At 42.5% G+C, this 17,681-nt stretch overlaps 1 protein-coding gene and 1 long non-coding RNA gene across 10 annotated transcripts in view; one reads left to right on the top strand and one right to left on the bottom strand.

The window, feature by feature from the left end:
- LOC136170532 (uncharacterized) overlaps positions 1-1,678 on the top strand; it is a 46,101-nt gene extending 44,423 nt beyond the window's left edge. The window contains exon 4 of one of the 2 annotated variants that reach the window (XR_010663645.1): positions 1,555-1,678. This is a non-coding gene — a long non-coding RNA (uncharacterized lncRNA). Of the gene's footprint in view, positions 1-188; positions 1,429-1,554 lie in introns of those variants that run through there. The other variant, XR_010663644.1, reaches the window with a different exon arrangement.
- KLHL7 (kelch like family member 7) overlaps positions 1-15,930 on the bottom strand; it is a 54,865-nt gene extending 38,935 nt beyond the window's left edge. The window contains exons 1-3 of one of the 8 annotated variants that reach the window (XM_065938777.1): positions 14,924-15,029; positions 9,893-9,985; positions 3,276-3,406 (exon numbers count right to left, since the gene is read on the bottom strand). Coding sequence is in view for 1 of the 8 variants with exons in the window: in XM_065938774.1 (XP_065794846.1) it covers positions 15,583-15,702 (120 nt within the window). In the remaining 7 variants the exon portion in view is untranslated. Of the gene's footprint in view, positions 1-3,275; positions 3,407-9,892; positions 9,986-14,923; positions 15,055-15,354; positions 15,544-15,582 lie in introns of those variants that run through there. The other 7 variants (XM_065938776.1, XM_065938775.1, XM_065938779.1 and 4 more) reach the window with 7 other exon arrangements.
- Positions 15,931-17,681: the final 1,751 nt, after the last annotated feature.

Genomic DNA, 17,681 nt, shown 5'->3' with positions numbered 1-17,681 from the left:
TAAATCACTATTTCCTACATTACTATTCCATGAATAAAATCCCAAATAAAATAGTAACACTTAGAATGAGAAAAAAATGGGTCCCATTTTTTTAGAGCCCTAAAAATGGGTTCTTAGTGAGCTAAGAAATGAACATTTCATTCTTACAGCTTACTTAAGGACTCTTTTTTTTTTTTTTTTTTTTAAAGGGGCTTCCCTGGTGGCTCAGACAGTAAAGAAACTGCCTGCAAATGTGGAAGACCAGAGTTTGATCCCTGGTTTGGGAAGATTCCCTGGAGAAGGAAATGGCAATCCCTTCCAGTATTCTTGTCTGGGGAATTCCAAGGATGGAGGAGCCTGGTGGGCCACAGTCCATGGGGTCACAGAGTCAGACATGACTGAGCGACTAACACTGCTAGGAACTAGAGACTACGGTTTAGACACTGTATGCAGATCACAGTTAAAGCCACTGTTATTCCAATAATGTCTTACATTTTTATTTCCATTTATTTGGGGAAGGGGTACAGAACAGGCATAGCTTGCAGGTGGTTTTGCTGCACCAAAAAATACTAGGTAGCAAAACCAAGCCAACTATTTGGTTACCATCAAAAACAAGCTGATCAAGTTTGCTTAAGAGGAAGAAAGAGAAAAAGACAGGGAGAAGTGAGGGAGGGAAGGAAAGAAAAAAAGAGGAAGAAAGAATACTGACAGAATAGCAAGCAAATTAGACAGGAGAGGGACCTATGGCTGCTGAAGGGAAGTTCCAGAAAAATGTCAAGTTAAACTGAAAAGTAGCAAAAAACTTTCCCAAGGCATACTTGGGGATGGGAAATGTTAGTGTAGTGAATTAACAGACACAGAAGGAAGTCAGGGAAATCAGAGGGATCTTTGTACAATTTAGTCTTAGTCTAAGATTAATCTCTAGCTGGATATTAGTGTGTACAGCAAAAGGGAGGTGATGAAATGGGAGCAATCATTTACATTCAAATGGTACATTTATTTGACTGGACTACAATAGATTAACAGGTCCTATTCAACAAGAAATGGGACTGACCTAAAAAGAGAGGTCCCTCCAGCCATCTATCCTTGGGGAAGAGGAGTACGCACAAACAGGAAATGGGAAGAGACAGAGAGGCAGGAAGCTGGAGAATGAAAGGTAAAAGGCCTGAGGTGAAAAGAACAGAAACTGAAACAAAACTACCTTTTGAACAACATATCTTCATTGGATTAAACAAACCAAAAAACCTTGCAATTTCTGTTTATGTCCTTCCATATTTGTTAGATCTTTGTATTTATTATTTCCAGCTTTTGAATCTTAAGTCTCTTATAAAAGCATAATTTTTGTGTAACTTTGCCTGAGGTTCCCACAAAGATAGTTTTTAATAGAGTTTAATATAATCCCTGTTTATCACTAATAACTTAATTTCATTTTACATATGCTATCTTTTAAAATGCTATTTATTAAAAAAAATAAATAAAATGCTATTTATTGTTTCCTTACTACCTTCATTTTTTAAAAAAAAACTGTTAGTTGTTATTTTGGTCACATTTTCTTTGCTTATTTTCCTCTTTCAGGGATTTATATAGAGATCCGTCAAGTATCTGCAAACTGAGTCCAGCAGGATATTGTTCTAGGCACGCAAGAATGTAATTCATCAAACTGATGGGTTAAAAGAGAAATTTTTCACGTAGAAAAGCTTCACTATGTGCCAAAAGGGTGTTTGATAATATTAAAAATTCATTTCCTGAGATTGTTTAATAAAGAGAATGATGTGTCTGTATGCTTAAGGTCATTCATCAGAACCAACAGCAAACATCACATTTAACAGTGAAACAGAAAAGGCATTCTTATTCAAGTCTGAAATATATATACACATATACACACATCCTGTCACATTTTTCTGGAATTTTTAGCCATATCAGTACGGAAATAAAGATCAATCAATTTAAGACTAGTAGAACTTATATGGAAAGTCAGTAAGGTGGCTAGACAAAGAAGATAAATATGAAAAGGTAATTAGATGCGAGTAATATGCCATTTAAAAAAACACACAAATGAGAAAAAAAAAATCCTAATCACAGCGGTAAGAAAATAATTAAATATTCAGAAATAAACCTAAACAATGTGAGGGATCTGCATTAATGGGAATTTGGCATATGATAAAGATGTCATTTCAAGTATGTGGTGAGGAGGTGGGGCACAGGAAATGTTTAAGGCAGTGGAATTGTTTTGCTTGATACTCTTAACAAGGGATATATGTCATTATACATCTGTCAAAACCACAGAGTGTACAAAGAATGAACTCTAAGATGTACTATGGTTAATAATATAACAAGGCCTCATCCATTTTAACAAATGCCTCACACTTAGACAAGATGTTAATAAGAGGGGAAACTGGGGCAGGGAGACCAAAGGAGTAAATGCAAACTACTTTCCGCTCAAAAAAGGTGGTGAGAGATTTGAGAACTGGGACAAAATGGTACTGGAGTGGCTGATACCGATTTATGAGAAAATAAATAACAGTTTTCTCTCTCATAAAGTGCTCTCTCTTCCTCTGGTGAAGCTAAGTACTGGGAAGAAGTCTCAGTCCTTTTCTCCATCCGTCGCTGGTGGAAGAGTGACCGTAGGATGAGCAACAGCATGGCAGAGGCCACTGACCACACGGAGCCCTATTTCCCAGCTCACTCTTCCAGAATCTGATCCCAAAGCAGAACTGAATTCCCTGGGACAGGCTTGCCTCTATCTATGGCAGGAGAGGACTATTTCCATTCCTCAGTTGCTCTGCCTCAGATTGGGTGGGAAAGTTTTTAGTTAAGGGGGAGAAGAGGAGGAAACCCATTTTACGCTCAAGTCAAGGCCATGCTCACTAGTCTGTTGTCACCATTATCTGTCTCCTTGTGTCTATTTCTGAAATATTTAGAACCAGAAGAGGGTCCCTCAAACTAGTATGGATAGACACTCAAACCAAGCCGAATAGCAACTCTGGAGCTGCTTTAGGGTTTGCAAGTATTAGGCACTTTTGTGGGGAAAGTCCTTTGGTTTGAAAAGACTCCCCTCAAAACTCCCCTAAAGGCAAGCATTTTAGACACATGTTTGTGGAATGACCTTTTGCTCTCTTTAAGTATTTGCCAGACAGGACTGCAAAAAGGCACTTTAGGTTCCTGTAAGTTCCACAGCATTGCATGAGGTTCTAGCTTTCAGCAGTATGTGTTGGTGTTAGGAGAAGGCATGCAAGCAGCAGTCCCAAATTCTATTCTTCACTGTATCCTAAGGAGAAGACTGAGGAATGACTGACCTTTGGATTTATGTGGCTTGTCAACAAGGTTCTGCAATCAGTCCCTCCCAGCGTGAATTCAAGTTGACCCTGGGTACAGATCCCTGGATAGACTGTAGATTCAACTATAGTTGGGTGGTGGATTTAAATCACTGAAAGGATAGATGAAAACGGAACCCTTATTACACAAGAGTAAATCATCATTTTGGATTGAGATTTACAAGAAAAGCCTCAGAGAAGCCCAGAAAAGCCTCAACAAAGCAATAATAAACGCAAAAGTTAAGAGAAAAAAATACTTTACATGACTTTAGAAATCTTGTTTGTTCAGAAAAGCAAGAACATCACTGGGCTTAAATACATGTATAATGAGGATAAGGCAAGTGGCAAAGTAAAAGAAAAACAAAGGAACACACCTAGATTAATAAAGGAGAAGATTTCCTTCTTTAAGGGAAATATGTGACAAGCTCAGTCAAACAGCTTTGAAAAGGAAAGCAGATAAATTTTGGTGCAACTGATCTTTAAAAGATGAGATGAGAGGGGGGAAAAGGTTACTTTTGTTGTTATTTATTCAATGAGGGTGATGTGGACCAAAGAGATATATAACAAAGGAAGAAAGAATTTAGGAGCAGACTAAACAGTCTCTCTCAGAAAGAAGTTTGACGTAGCAATTTTTTATAAGATTTCTTTTAAAACTAAAGGTAAGAAATCAAACACATAATTAAAGGATTGCCCTCAAAAGACTGGGACAGCTAGAGTAGGTGATTACAGTAAGTTCAGATCGATCTGAAAAGGGGAAATGAAAATCAGCAATAAAGTATTGCATGCATTATTAAATAATCTGCAAGGTGATCTGGTGAGAAGACAGGAATGGTAAATGCTCTAGTGGAACGTATCTGTGAAGTTTCTGGAAATGAAGACTACGGGAGAGTACTAGGTCACATTGAAAGTGAAGTCGCTCAGTCGTGTCCGACTCTTTGACCCTGGGGACTGTAGCCTACCAGGCTTCATGGGATTCTCCAGGCAAGAACACTGGAGTGGGTTGCCACTTCCTTCTCCAGGGGATCTTCCCGACCTAGGGATGGAACCCAGGTCTCCCGCATTGCGGGCAGACACTTTAACCTCTGAGCTACCAGGGAAGCCTGTTAAGGCGAGCCAAATAATTCAGACCTAAGTTAGGTGCTGGGCTTCCCCGTAATTAAAATTACCTTACTGAGGGTGGTTAAGGGTTGGCAGTAAACCTAACACAGACCTCTTATATTTTCCACCATGGCAATGTCTATAGACTTTGAAAGGCACTAGCAGAAGAAGTTGGAGAAGGAAATGGCAGCCCACTCCAGTGTTCTTGCCTGGAGAATCCCAGGGACGGGGGAGCCTGGTGGGGAGCCTGGTGGGCTGCCGTCTATGGGGTCGCACAGAGTCGGACACGACTGAAGCGACTTAGCAGCAGTAGAAGAAGTAGGTTAGCAAAACATCTGGGGCCAAAATGAAAAGGAAAAGAGGCATTTGATCTAAGCAATGTTAGCTCTACAGGATAGGAAAGTATTCAACTTAAACAGGTTAACAACTCAGCTGTAGTTGTCTGGAAGGAACAAATGGACACAAAGACACTGCCCGCTTCCACACAAATAGGAAACAGAAAGGAATGTGTCTGCTACCACCAAGTTTTCAAGGCCTGGCAAACAAAAGATGAAGAAAGGCAAGGTTTGGAGGAGCACACTGGAAAGGACCGCAGGCCTTAGAGGAGTCTGTTAAAGGGCACGCTCCAGCTGAGACAAACGGAGGGGAAAAAAGAAAAGGCTCTTCCATGAACTAAGATTAATACATAGAAGGAGACTGGATCACTCTGCTGTACACTTGAAACTACACCGTAGAGCAACTATACTTCAATGTATTTTACACATACATATATCTGAATATATAAGGAATTTCACAGCAGGTGAGGATTGTAATGAGGACAAAAAGGTGCAGAACAACCAGGAGGATCAGAACTGTAGAGTCAAGGCCACAAACTGCTCTGCACAACCGCCCGTTACAATGTGAATCACTCTCCTCCCAAACAGGAGGGAAGACTTTGTCACTAGACAAAACAACTATTTGGGCACTGAGTTGCCAGGGACACAGGGTTCAAAAAAGAATTGAAAATTAATCTTAAACGTGCAGAATGGACCACAAGGGGGAAAGAGATACTCTAGCAGACCCAGCAGCTGAGAGGCTCTGCTGGCAAATTTCCATGGAAAACAATGTATCCTATGCCAACAAAGCATTATTATGCATAGATGAAATTCCTTCTCCAGGAAACAGTGTGCCCATTAGCCTCCTGATCAAAGTGATTCCTCCAGGCTGAGTTTAGTCTTAGGGTCTATCAATTACAGACAGCTGACAAAAGCTGGCAATCTGTCAAAATCAAAAGCCAAGATTTTCTTTTCTTTGAAAACTGTTTCACCAGAAACAAAGTTTCTGCTCTGTTTTTGGCTGGCAACAATAATGTGGGTTAGGACCATATAATAATGTATCAACATCTTTACTATTTATTGAGAGATGGGAGATGTGCTTGTATAGTTTCAAGTTTGTGGGGATGGGGGTGACACTATGCTAATCTTAAAAGTCCTAGAGACCCTCTGCCATATAGAAAACGTGACACAAACTACTTTGAAATTGGAAAAGTTCTGCAAGTGCTCAATTAACAATCTATTCTGATGGAAGACAGCCTACACTGAAGATGCTGAAGAAGTTATCCTGACTTGACCTTAACACTTAAGTGAATGCCTTATGGCTGACACTAAGCAGCATAAGAAAATAGGGAGAGCAGACTTTTGCATTTCAACTGCTTTAATTGACAGGGGGATTACAGATGTGGGAATTCAACAATAAGGGGGTTCATAACAGACAGACTTGGGGGATTTTGTTGCTAGTATGGAATTAGAGTACTGTCATTTGTTCACTGCAGACAATCTAGAGAGCTATGAATGACATCTTGGCTGAGAAAAATTTGAGATGAGAAACGCAAGTGACCTTCCAAGTCTAGAGTTAACAGATATCTACCCATTTCACACCTTTCTGCATTCTACAGCTTTCTGGAGTGAAAAATTAAATAACTTCCTGAACTGTTCTTCAGAGGCTACACAAAGGAACAGTCAGTTGATAGAGGATGCCTTGTCAGCATCTGAGACAGACGAAGCAGCCCTGGGAATATGAGCTCACAGTACTTTGTCCAGTTAACGTCTGGGAAGAGATCTGGTGCCTGGGTTCTACTGTCCAGCTCTAAGATTCTCAACTCAGGGAGTTTATATAAAGATCAACAGCCAAATGAGATATAATAAAACACCCTACTGACAGATGAGCAACTACTGGTAATCCCCCAGAGTCAGTGCTTCTCTAGTGAAATAGTTGGAAGATGAGGCTTTGCTTGAGAAGAACACCTTGTAAACTCCAATAATGTAAATTTTATAATCTGAATATTCCTGTGTCCTGCAAAGGGGGCAGTGGGGTAGATGGCTGGGCCCAAGTCCAGCATACAGAGTCCACTGTAAGACACATCTTACCTGTCCTATTGAGCAGATGGGGAACTCAAGTAGAAGTATGTGAGGAATCTCATCATTAATAAAACAGCAATGTCTTTTGTTCTAATTTTACTAGCAACTTCTCTGTTGTTGGGTAAAATTAGGAAGAGAGATGTGAACTCAAGATACCTTGTGCCTTTCCTTTGACAGAAGTGATGATCAGAAATATTCTGTTCTCAAAAACCACACAGACACAGACAGACACACGCAGTTTATTCTTTTTTCAGGGAAAAACCTTGGATCAGTGGTTTTCAAAGCTTTTTCTTTAAGCAGCTGAATCCACTTTCAAATGATCTGATTTCATTTAATTTGTACAGACAGAATGGTTTCTAGCCAGAACTAGCCTGGCAACCAAGGTATGGAATATGCTTAATGATTCATTTACAAAACTTTTGTTTCTGATCTCAGCAATTAGTCCTTCTGGAGGTGGGTTCGGCTAGCAGTTTAAAGATTTGGGGACCTAGGAAAAGAATCATTTAATGAAGTGATAAAACAGCATTTCCACAGAATTCAAAGTTAAAGCTGTGACCTGGCCATTCTGGCCTCCTTGTGCCCCTGAATAAAAAGTTACTCCAGTGGGGTAGGTGCCTGATCCTGGCCATCAAGGAAAAAAATTGTTGCTCTTCTCCATGAGACAAAAGATGACTGGAACTCAAGGGACCCCCATTGGATTCCTTCTGGTTGTTGGGAGAGACAATCCTCTATGGTTCTTGAGTTCCTGGACATGCCAAGAACGCAAGGTTCTGTCACTTTTTACCCAAGCCACCATTTCTCAGGGTTTTGCTGGCAGAAAGTAACCATGACGGTGAGACAATGTCGCCCTTCCAGGATAAAAAGCAAGCTTGCCTGTGGTTTGCTATAAAATTGGCAGATTCCTTAAACCCAGTGTTCATTTCTTAGCTCCAGCACAAACCCACTGTGTAATATCCATCCGGGCCCACCACGTCACCCTCGTGGGGCTTCTGGGGAAGGGGGACTGGTGCATACACATGGAGGCTGCGGATGCTGTGCAGCGAATAACCAAGTCTGCTGCCCCGGACCGCGGAGTCTCACGGCTTCTGCCAGCAGCCACCCAACAGGAACAGGCTATACTGCCACATGTAGTGGTAAACGCCAACGTTAAGACTAAAGTAAACCTATACAGGGAAGTTCAAAGGTTCAAGATACCTAGGAAGAAAAGATCAGGTCACCACCCCATCAGGTAAAGAAACTTGAGGGGTTGGCTAAAGACAAAGAACAGGATGGCCAGTGAAGAAAGAAGTCACACATACAACAACTAATCAACCATGATAAACAATGAATGTGGCTTCTACTTTTTTTTCTTTTTTATAAAATATTTACATAATAGTTGCCCTTCCCCTCTAAGATCATATAAGGTATCAATTATCATATATAGCCCTTAGGATCTTAAAGTGAGTTAGAAGGAATGGATATCACTAAATGATCCTGGAGTTAGATGCTATAAGTGAAAAAAAATTTGGTGGTATATATACATATTTTTTAATTATAGGAATGAGAATAAGAGCATGCATGTTTGTATTGGACAGCCGAAGGTAGAGGTCATAGTGGATATCTGTGGATCCTAGCAATCTAGCTTCCAATTTCCCCCACCCATTAGAACTCCAAACTCTCATTTCTGGGGGAAAAAAATTCTCATTATGAACTATCCTGGAGAGAGGGCAATTCTCAGAGCCTGCCTCTCATTATGGAACCTGTAAGTCAGACAGTTCTTCTATTCACTCCTTAGCAAAGACCTAATCTGGCAAACAATCAAAGGCCAGCCAATTAGACACCTACTTCCAGGATTTTGAAACCTGAGTGAATGATGGAAAGATAGGGCAGAGTGTGGGGGATGGAGATGTCTTTATGGTGGCACGAGCTAGTCATCAAGACTGTCCCTGCGTGGTAAACTTGGCTCCAGGGTTTTGCAGCCTAGTTGCCAAAGAATCCCTTGTTCCCCCTGTTTGCCATGCCTGCTCAGCTTCCAACCTGCGGTGAATGCAGTAAGCTCCCACAAGTCTCTAGACAGAAACTCCCTCGGTCTCTTGATTCCAAACATACCCACCTACACACTTAACAACCCTCTTTTCCTTCCTATTCCTATGGAAGAGGGACCATCCTTCCATATGAGATTACTCACCTTTACTTTGGACTTCATCTCAGGAATTATCAACTACCCATTCTGTCTCACATAAACTCAACTTCTCCATCTCAAATGAATTCTTTCTACTAGTTTTTAAACACACACATACACATCTCCCATTTAAACAAGTAACATCAAAAGCCTTCATTTGACTCCCTCTCTCCATTTAGGGTCAAATTTCTCAAATGAACTGTCTCAATTTTCTGATAGCCTACTCACACTAATTTGACTTCCATTCGTCTCCTCATCAAAACAACTCATCACAGGCAAGACATCCCTCTTTGTTAATACATCCTACAAGCATTTTTAGTTCTTATCTTACTGACTTCTCATAGGCTTCAAATTTTGCCATCTTCTTTCTGAAACAATTTCTTCTCTGAGTCTCAAAACTCTCACTTTCCTCCTACTCTTTTGGCCATTCCTTTTTTCTTTTCCTTAGAGGTTCGTTCCCTATCCAACCTTTATCCTAGTCTCTTAACTCTCCACAGCTTCAATGAAGTTATCTTCTATCTGCAGGTAATTCATAAATTCATATTTTTAACCCACAACTCTCCAGACCTGTCAACTCAGATACTTCAATGTCTTAGCAGCACTGTGAACCAATTAAAATGCAAATTACCTTTTCCTCAAAGCCTTAATCAAAAAAAAAAAAAAAGCTGTGGTCCATTTCTAATATCTCCTCTCTTAGTAAACAATGGCATGATCCATTTAGTTATGCACTCTAGAACCCTGGGGATCATGAATGACATCCTGTACAGAAGTCCTCAGCATTCAATCAATCACCACCTTCACGAAAGCAAAAACAAAAAAACAGCCAACTTTTATTGAGAGCTTACACCTTATCAGGTTCTGTTTTAAGTTATCTTAATTTGATTATCTAAGTTAGTCATCACAACCACACAGGATGGTTATTATCACTAACCTGTTGATCTTACCTCCTAAATCTCTTGAACATATCACCTTTGCTGAAGCTCCAATACTTTGGCCACCTGATACGAAGAGCCGACTCACTGGAAAATACCCTGATGCTGGGAAAGATTGAGAGTAAGGAGAGAAGGGGGTGGCAGAGGATGAGATGGTTAGACAGCATCACTGACTCAATGAACATGAGTTTGAGCAAACTCTAGGAGACAGAAGGACAAGGAAGCCTGGTCTGCTGCAGTCCATGGGGTTGCAAAGACTTGGACAAGACTTAGTGGCTGAACAACAACTTCATTGATACTGTTGTTGCTGCTCTCACCTCTGTCCAAAGGACCATCTCACTGGGAACTTCTGTTGTGGTCTGTCAGCAACTACTGAGTTAACTCACTCAATTCAAAGAGCAGTCAACCATCTTTGTCAAAAGAAAAACTGATAACACCTTTTCCTCTTCTCACAGACATATTTGAAAGGGTATCAGAAAAAAGGCAAAACCCACTAACTTGACTTATGAGGCTATACCTGGGTAGATCTCTAGTAACTTGTCCGTTTTCATCTTTCACCCCAGTCACACTGGCCTTTAACCAGTCTCTGGTACCTGCCATTTTATGTTAAGTAGGTCTCACACAACGGATTCTCAACAGATATTCACCTGAATGGATGAGTTAAAAAGCCAAAGTGAAACAGGAGAACAGATAACCAGTGAGCCAAAGAGGGAGAGAGGTTTTACAGGGGACTACGGAGACAAACTGGAGAAGGAAACGGCACCCCACTCCAGTACTCTTGCCTGGAAAATCCCATGGGAGAAGCCTGGTAGGCCAGTCCATGGGGTCGCAAAGAATCGGACATGACTTACTTACTTACTGAGACAAAGAATAAGAGGATTGGTTTGTTGGTTGGTTTAAAATCTAGAGAGGTCAAAACATGCCTAAATGGTGATAGCTAGACTCCAGCAGAGGAGAAGTTAATGACGCCTAACAAGGATAGAGTAATCAATGGTGCAGCAACTTTTCTGATTAGACTAGTACTGAGAAAGTCAAGGCCCAGATGGAAGTACTGGCTTTCAATGGCCTTAGTCACTAGCAGGAGCAGAATTTTTAAAAAGTGCCAAAACAAGTTTACAGATTTGGTGGTGGAAAGATGAAAGATAGATAGTTCCAGACGAATGACTTCTATTTATTTGTGATGTCAAAAGAGGGATGATCTACTGAAAGTAAGGATACAGACTAAGGGTTCAGGTTAGAGGAAAACAGTAAAATAAATGGATAAGTGGGATTGCTCACCAGTAAGTAGTACTGCCAGGCCAGGTGAAGTCAGGACTCACCCGGTGGAGGGCTGCCCAGTAATGGGATATTCTTCAGCTGTGCTTGGAAGCCTTGCACAAAGGTGAACAGTCATCAGTGCTGTTTGCCCAAAGGATGTGAAAAAAAGGACAGAGGGCCAAGAAAGCCTGGGACACTGAAAAGAGAGCAAAGAGAGAGATATCTCCTAAACCAGACAGACAAAAAGAGAAAATGGAGAAGAGTTAAGGATAGGGAGGTCTGAAAAATAGGGAGTTGTCAAGGGGTGTTGTTACGAAAACTCAATGAGAAAAGCATGTAAAACACTTTGCAGAATGACTGCTATATCCAAAGTAAGTGCTTGAGAAGTGTTTCTATTATTGAGGATTTGATGCAGAAGGCTTAGATCATTGCAGGAGACCCTAAGGATTACCAACGTGTTATAACTGACAGTCTTGGAGAAGTGAGTATACAGAGGCTGAGTCATTTTAGTAATAGTAAGAACACTGGGGTGACTGCTCAGCAAGCATTCAGTCCTCAAAATTAGCTTTGCGGTTCTCTCACTTCACTCTCAATGGGGCTTTAACATAAGCTCTTACATTCTAATTATTCTTCAATTCATTTAACCTGAGGAAACTGAACCATAGTGGTACTCAAAGTTCTCAAAACATCTCAGCTGATAGTCTTCTGGACTTCATCAGCAAACAGCATCAGCACTGGCTATGTGCAGTAGTGACTAAGGACCCTGCCCTGCTTTGAAGAGCCCCTTTCTAGTGTAACAGATAATGTGAACCTAAACAAAAAGTTGGAAAAATGACAAGACACTCCACCAAATAAAATAAGCTGCTACTATACAGCCACTAGAATGGCTAACATCATCAAGACTGACGATACCAAGTGTTGGCTAAGACAGAGCAAAAGCCTCTGTCATACAGAGTTGGCTGAAGTGTGAACTGGCACAACTTCAGAAATTGTACCCCTATACTGACTGAAGTGGAATGTAGCCTGCCTTATGACTCAGCAACTCCATTCTTGGGTATTTCCCAACAAAGGCATGCGTGTACACATCAAAAGACATGTACAAAAATGTTCAAAGTAGTACTAGTTTTAATAATCCCAAATACCCAGCATGATAGAAGGGATAAATTGTGGTGTGTTCATGCAATGTTCATGCAAGTTTGTATGTATGCAAACTCCATACTATGAAGATGGACTACAGCGACACACAACAGTATATATAAATCTCACAAACAAGATGTGAGCTTTAAGAAACCAAGACACCTGAGTAAATACTCTATGATTCCATGGACACAAGTTCAAAAGCAGGAAAAACAAGTCTATGGCAGTAGAAATCAGAATTGTGGTTACCTCTGAGGAGGTAGCAACTGAGAAGGGCGTTAAGAGGGAGACCTCTGGTGTACGAGTCATGTTCTTTTTCTTGGAGGGGGTATGTTCATTTTGCAATAATTCTTTGAGGTGCACATTTATGATCTGGATCCTTTTTGTGACTCTTACACTTCATCGTCAAGTTTACTTAAAAACAGGAGGCTAGGAATGACTGCAAGGATAATGAAAGAAAAGGCTTCACAGGAAGCCGAGGCTGCTGGCTCAGCAGCATCCACTTTCACCACTACGTACAGATTGGCTGCAACGCCACAGAGAGATGAAATGACCTAAATCCTATTGTCTGAGATCACAGAACTACTTAATGATAGAGCAGGAATTGGGATTCAGGAATTATAAGTTCACAGTAGTCTTCAATTCTTGTAGGGATGTTTCTGGGTGTGTACAGACAAGCCCTTGTCATCCCATTTTCAAAGTAATGAGGACATAAGGGAAAGCAAAAAATAGTAACACAAAAGTATTCACCAGAGAACAATGACAATTTTAAAACTGGTCCTCACTCCAACATTCCTCCTCTAGCTTACCCTAGCTTCTCCTCCTGCCACTTCCCATCAACTGCCCTTGTCAGTCCTTCTTGGTGAGCCTCTTCTGTGTTATGTCAAACAGAACAATACGTGTACAACGTAAATGAACTGCAAGGTCAAACTGCATATCTTACAAAAGATGCTGGATTCCAAGAAGTTGGTAAAAATGCTACTGCAGAACTGTTAGCAAAGCCATCGACAAAAAGCAGAAACTGACAGATTAGGGCCAGTTAACCATTGTGGAAGAAATTCCTGATGGCTCATCCAGCATCCATTTTTCCCTTCCCACTCAGTAACAGAATCCTGGTACTTTAGTAACTGTATTTCTATTGTAACAACAAACAAACAGATACTCATATGGCTTAAGGCTAAGTCTAAGAAATGGTTATGAATCAATTTTAAACCCCCAAAGCTAAACATAGTCAAGGACAATCCCCTCCTTCTCAAGCAGACATTTGATGCTGCAACCCAGTTGCACCCTATCTACAGAATGAGGCAATGCTTTACAATGCTATACTCTGCATATGAAAAACACGTATTTGGGGGAATGGGAGGGTTGTTGGAAACAAATCTGGGCACTAGTTATCTAGGGTTCATTTACCTTTTAGAGGCAGACACTAGTTAAACGCACCAGTAATGTGAAGTCAGTGGTGTCGTAAATATCCACATGAAAGGAACATGAATGTATACATGTAAATATATGCATGAAAGTTACATAAAATATTGAATTCAGGCATTCACAGCTACTTCAGCCCAAAGACCAGGACAGATTTAAATGCACTCCCACTACCATCTATTGCACTCATGCACAATGTCAGGAGCTAATGAACAAAAACAAGATGCCAGCAGAGTTTGCTTAAAGACACCTCCGATTATGATCTTCAAAAAAAAAAAAATCTTAAAATTCCTCTACTGTTGTCCATATTCCCATCAGAACAGATATGGTAGGAAAGGGTGGCAGAGCCACACGACATGACAAAAACTGGTTAAAACCAACTTGGTCCAAGATGGTGGAAGATTTGGCTTCCAGTGGACCTTGAGCCTCACTACACACTTACTGTAACGCATTAGCACAAACTAAATGACACACCCACCAGTGCCCTGACTCTTCTGAGGTTAACCATAAAAGGCCAGAAAGTGGGTGACGGCCCAGTCCCCAGAAATCTCCACCCCTTCCCCTGAAACCGCTGGAATAATCTTCCCACTCATTAGCCTATGAAATGATCGAGCCCAGGAAAACTAACCATATTCGAGGTGCATTTTCAGGTACTGAGACAGACTGCATTCTGTCTATGGGTTGTGCATCTCTAAAGAAATCCACTTCTTACCTATCACTTCACTGAATTCCTTCTGCCATAAGACAAAGATACTGAGCTTTGGGAGTTCCCTGGCGGCCTAGGGGTTAGGACTCTTTGGCTTTCACCGCTGGGGACGCTGGTTCAATTCCTACCTAAGGAACTAAGGTCCTACAAAGCCGCAGGAAAGAAGAACCTGACCTTTATTAAAGTTCGGAGACCAGCTGCCCTCAATTAAGTTGAGACCAGCTGCTCTCAATTAAGTCCCGATCTGGTTTGTGCAGTTTCAGCACCACCAAATGAGCAAGTTAGGTTTTGCAGTTACACTCACATCCTGCTTTTGTCATGAAAAACAGAACCACAGACACAAAACTGAAACATTCCCACAGAGCTCCCTGGACGCACATTTCTAGAAACAAAGCTTCCAGGATGAGAAAATGACCAAGCGACTTTTCTATGCTTACTGGTCTAAGAAGCATTTCCAAACAAACAGATTCTCTGGTCTACATTCTTTGGCGTTAAAACCCGTTCTTTTCACAACCCACCTTTCGCCGACGTGCTGAAGACTGTCACTAAAACGCCAGACATCAAAGACAGAACAAAGACTCCTCTTAATAACAGAGGCGCAAGGGGCCCTTAATGGATGGCACGGAAATTTATCCACGACTGTTTCTACTCTAAATTAACACGTACAGGAGACTCTGTCTTCTCCTAGCTCCACCCCGGTAACACAGAAGGGAGGCGGGGATCCTTATTTAAGAGGAGCTGATGTCAGGACCAGCAATGCTTCTCCCTTCCTCGAGGGCTTCGGTTTGGGCTGTGCCAATGGGATTCTCCGCACGAGATCTCACGACATCTAAAAACGGCTGGCCAATGGAGGGATGCTCGGCTCACAAAGAGATAACTAGGGCACAGCTGTTATACAACCGATACTCGACGCCGGACGCCAGCCCGAGAGGTCCCCTAGGAGTCTGACCTGGGAGCCACAGCATCGGCGGACAACGAGGCACTTTTGCTGGAGAGCTGTTTAACGCGACCCTCCGCCAGCAGCTGCTTCGCCGGCGTGCGAAAACGCAAGGAAGGGCGAGGACAGAGGAAGAAGAGGGTCGCGATCCACGGGGCGCGGGTTTCAGCCGGGTCCGTCAGGGGCCCAAGCCCCGGACCACCTCCCCCACGCCGACGGTCACTCCCACAGAGGCGGTACCTGTTTCCGCATGTTATTCATGACGCCCATGAAGCCTGCCAACAATTTGGCTTCCTCTCGAGCAGCAAGTTTCTTCTCGGTCTTCTTCTTGCTGCTCTTCTCTACCCCAGAGGCTGCCATCCTCCCTCGGTCAGCGCGGCTCACGCCCGGGACTCGCCGGGCCGGGCGAGGGGTTGCAGTCTCCAGGCACGCTGCGGCTTGTGTTCACCAAACGACCGAGGCTGGAGAGTGGCTGGCGGTACCACCCTGCCTGCGAACGCGCAGGCGACAGCGCGGCCACTGCGGTAGGACAAGACCAGACGACACGCTCAGAAGATCGCTGGAAGGCGATGTAGTCGCGGGGCTGCGTCTCCAGCAGAACCGGAGCCCGGAGGAGGAGCCTGCGCACTTAGCTCGAGGGAGCCGGGCCGCTAAGGAGGAGCGCGGGGCGGGGTCTACGCGTCAGAGCCGCGCGCCGCTCGGAGCGGCTGCAGGCCAGGTGCCGAACGTCCATTCCGTGCGCCGGCTGTTTGCGTTTCCAGCTGGTCTGAAGTTGCGCGTTCCTTTCCCTCTGCCCAAGAAAGGTTTTACAAATTTGGCTCACCTGGCGAGATTATCTTTTGGGGATAACTGGGTGATAGAAGGCATTAAAGAGCGTCCCGTTAGCGTAAACTCCGTAAGGACCAACGTTGGTGTTTCTTCACGGCTGAATGACATGCTGTAGGCGCTCAATATTAAATGGGGGAAGACTACCAAGTTAAAGGTTTATCGCATGGAGAACAAGGTTTATTTGCCTGGGAGTCATAAAGCAAGGATACACAGCCCCCATTGGTGTTTCCTTGATGTGGAACGCCTGCCTGCTTAGGCTGGTTTACTTTTCAGAGTTTGAAACTAAGATCAGGTGTCAGCTCCGGAAATCTCCAATTAGGCTTCCCCAAGTAATCATAGAACTCATGAGATGCTTTTTGTACCTATACATCATATTATTTCTAGCATATAATATCTATAATATAAGATTATTTGAAATTTACACTTTGAAAACTTATACATATCCCTTTAATTTTCTATCTAGGTCTGTATAGGAATATGGGAGAAGGAAATGGCAACCCACTCCAGTATTCTTGCCTGGAGAATCCCGTGGACAGAGAAGCCTGGTGGGCTGCTGTCCATAAGATCGCACAGAGTCAGACACGACTGAAGTGACTTAGCATGCATGCAAGCATATAGGAATATATAGAAACATACTTTAAGTAAAATAATTGACTCTGTCAAAGCATTATGCTTTCTCTTGATTAGGAGAAAGCAATATAGTATAAATCAAATGAAAGAGCAAGTGGCTTATGCTGCTGCGAAGTCGCTTCAGTCGTGTCCGACTCTCTGCGACCCCATAGACGGCAGCCCACCAGGCTTATAAGGCCCTCCAAAAACAAACAAAAAAAATCTAAGCAAAAAAATGTTTTAAAAAAGGGAGTTTCCGGGTGGTCCATGTTTAAGACTCTCTGCTTCTATTGCTTTCATCTGGGGTGCTGGTTGGATCCCTGGTGGAGGAAGGTGCAGCCAAAAAAAAAAAAAAAAAAAAAAAAACCATAACAAAATTTAAGCATTCTTACAAAAGGATAAGGCATTTATACCTCTGTGTACCTTATAATTTTTTTTTTTATCTAAATGTTCTCAGATCTTTGGTTTTAACTAGTCAAGACGGTCATCCTTGAGTATTTGCAGGGGGATGGGTCCAGAAGCTGTTGGGGATACCAAAATCCACAAATGCTCAGAATCCCATAGTGAACCCTCCATAGCCATGGTTCTGCAACAGGTGATTCAATCAATTGTGGATCATGTAGTACTGCTGCTACTGTTGCTAAGTCACTTCAGTTGTGTCCGACTCTGTGCAACCCCATAGATGGCGGCCCACCAGGCTCTCCCGTCCCTGGATTCTCCAGGCAAGAACACTGGAGTGGATTGCCATTTCCTTCTCCAATGCATGAAAGTGAAAAGGGAAAGTGAAGTCACTCAGTTATGTCCAACCCTCAGCGACCCCATGGACCTCAGCCTTCCAGGCTCCTCTGTCGATGGGATTTTCCAGGTAAGAGTACTGGAGTGGAGTGCCATTGCCTTCTCCA

Source organism: Muntiacus reevesi, chromosome 6 (assembly GCF_963930625.1).
Source record: "Muntiacus reevesi chromosome 6, mMunRee1.1, whole genome shotgun sequence".
In the NCBI taxonomy this organism is placed as follows: Eukaryota; Metazoa; Chordata; class Mammalia; order Artiodactyla; family Cervidae; genus Muntiacus; species Muntiacus reevesi.
This window is presented reverse-complemented; position numbering and strand designations above follow the sequence as displayed.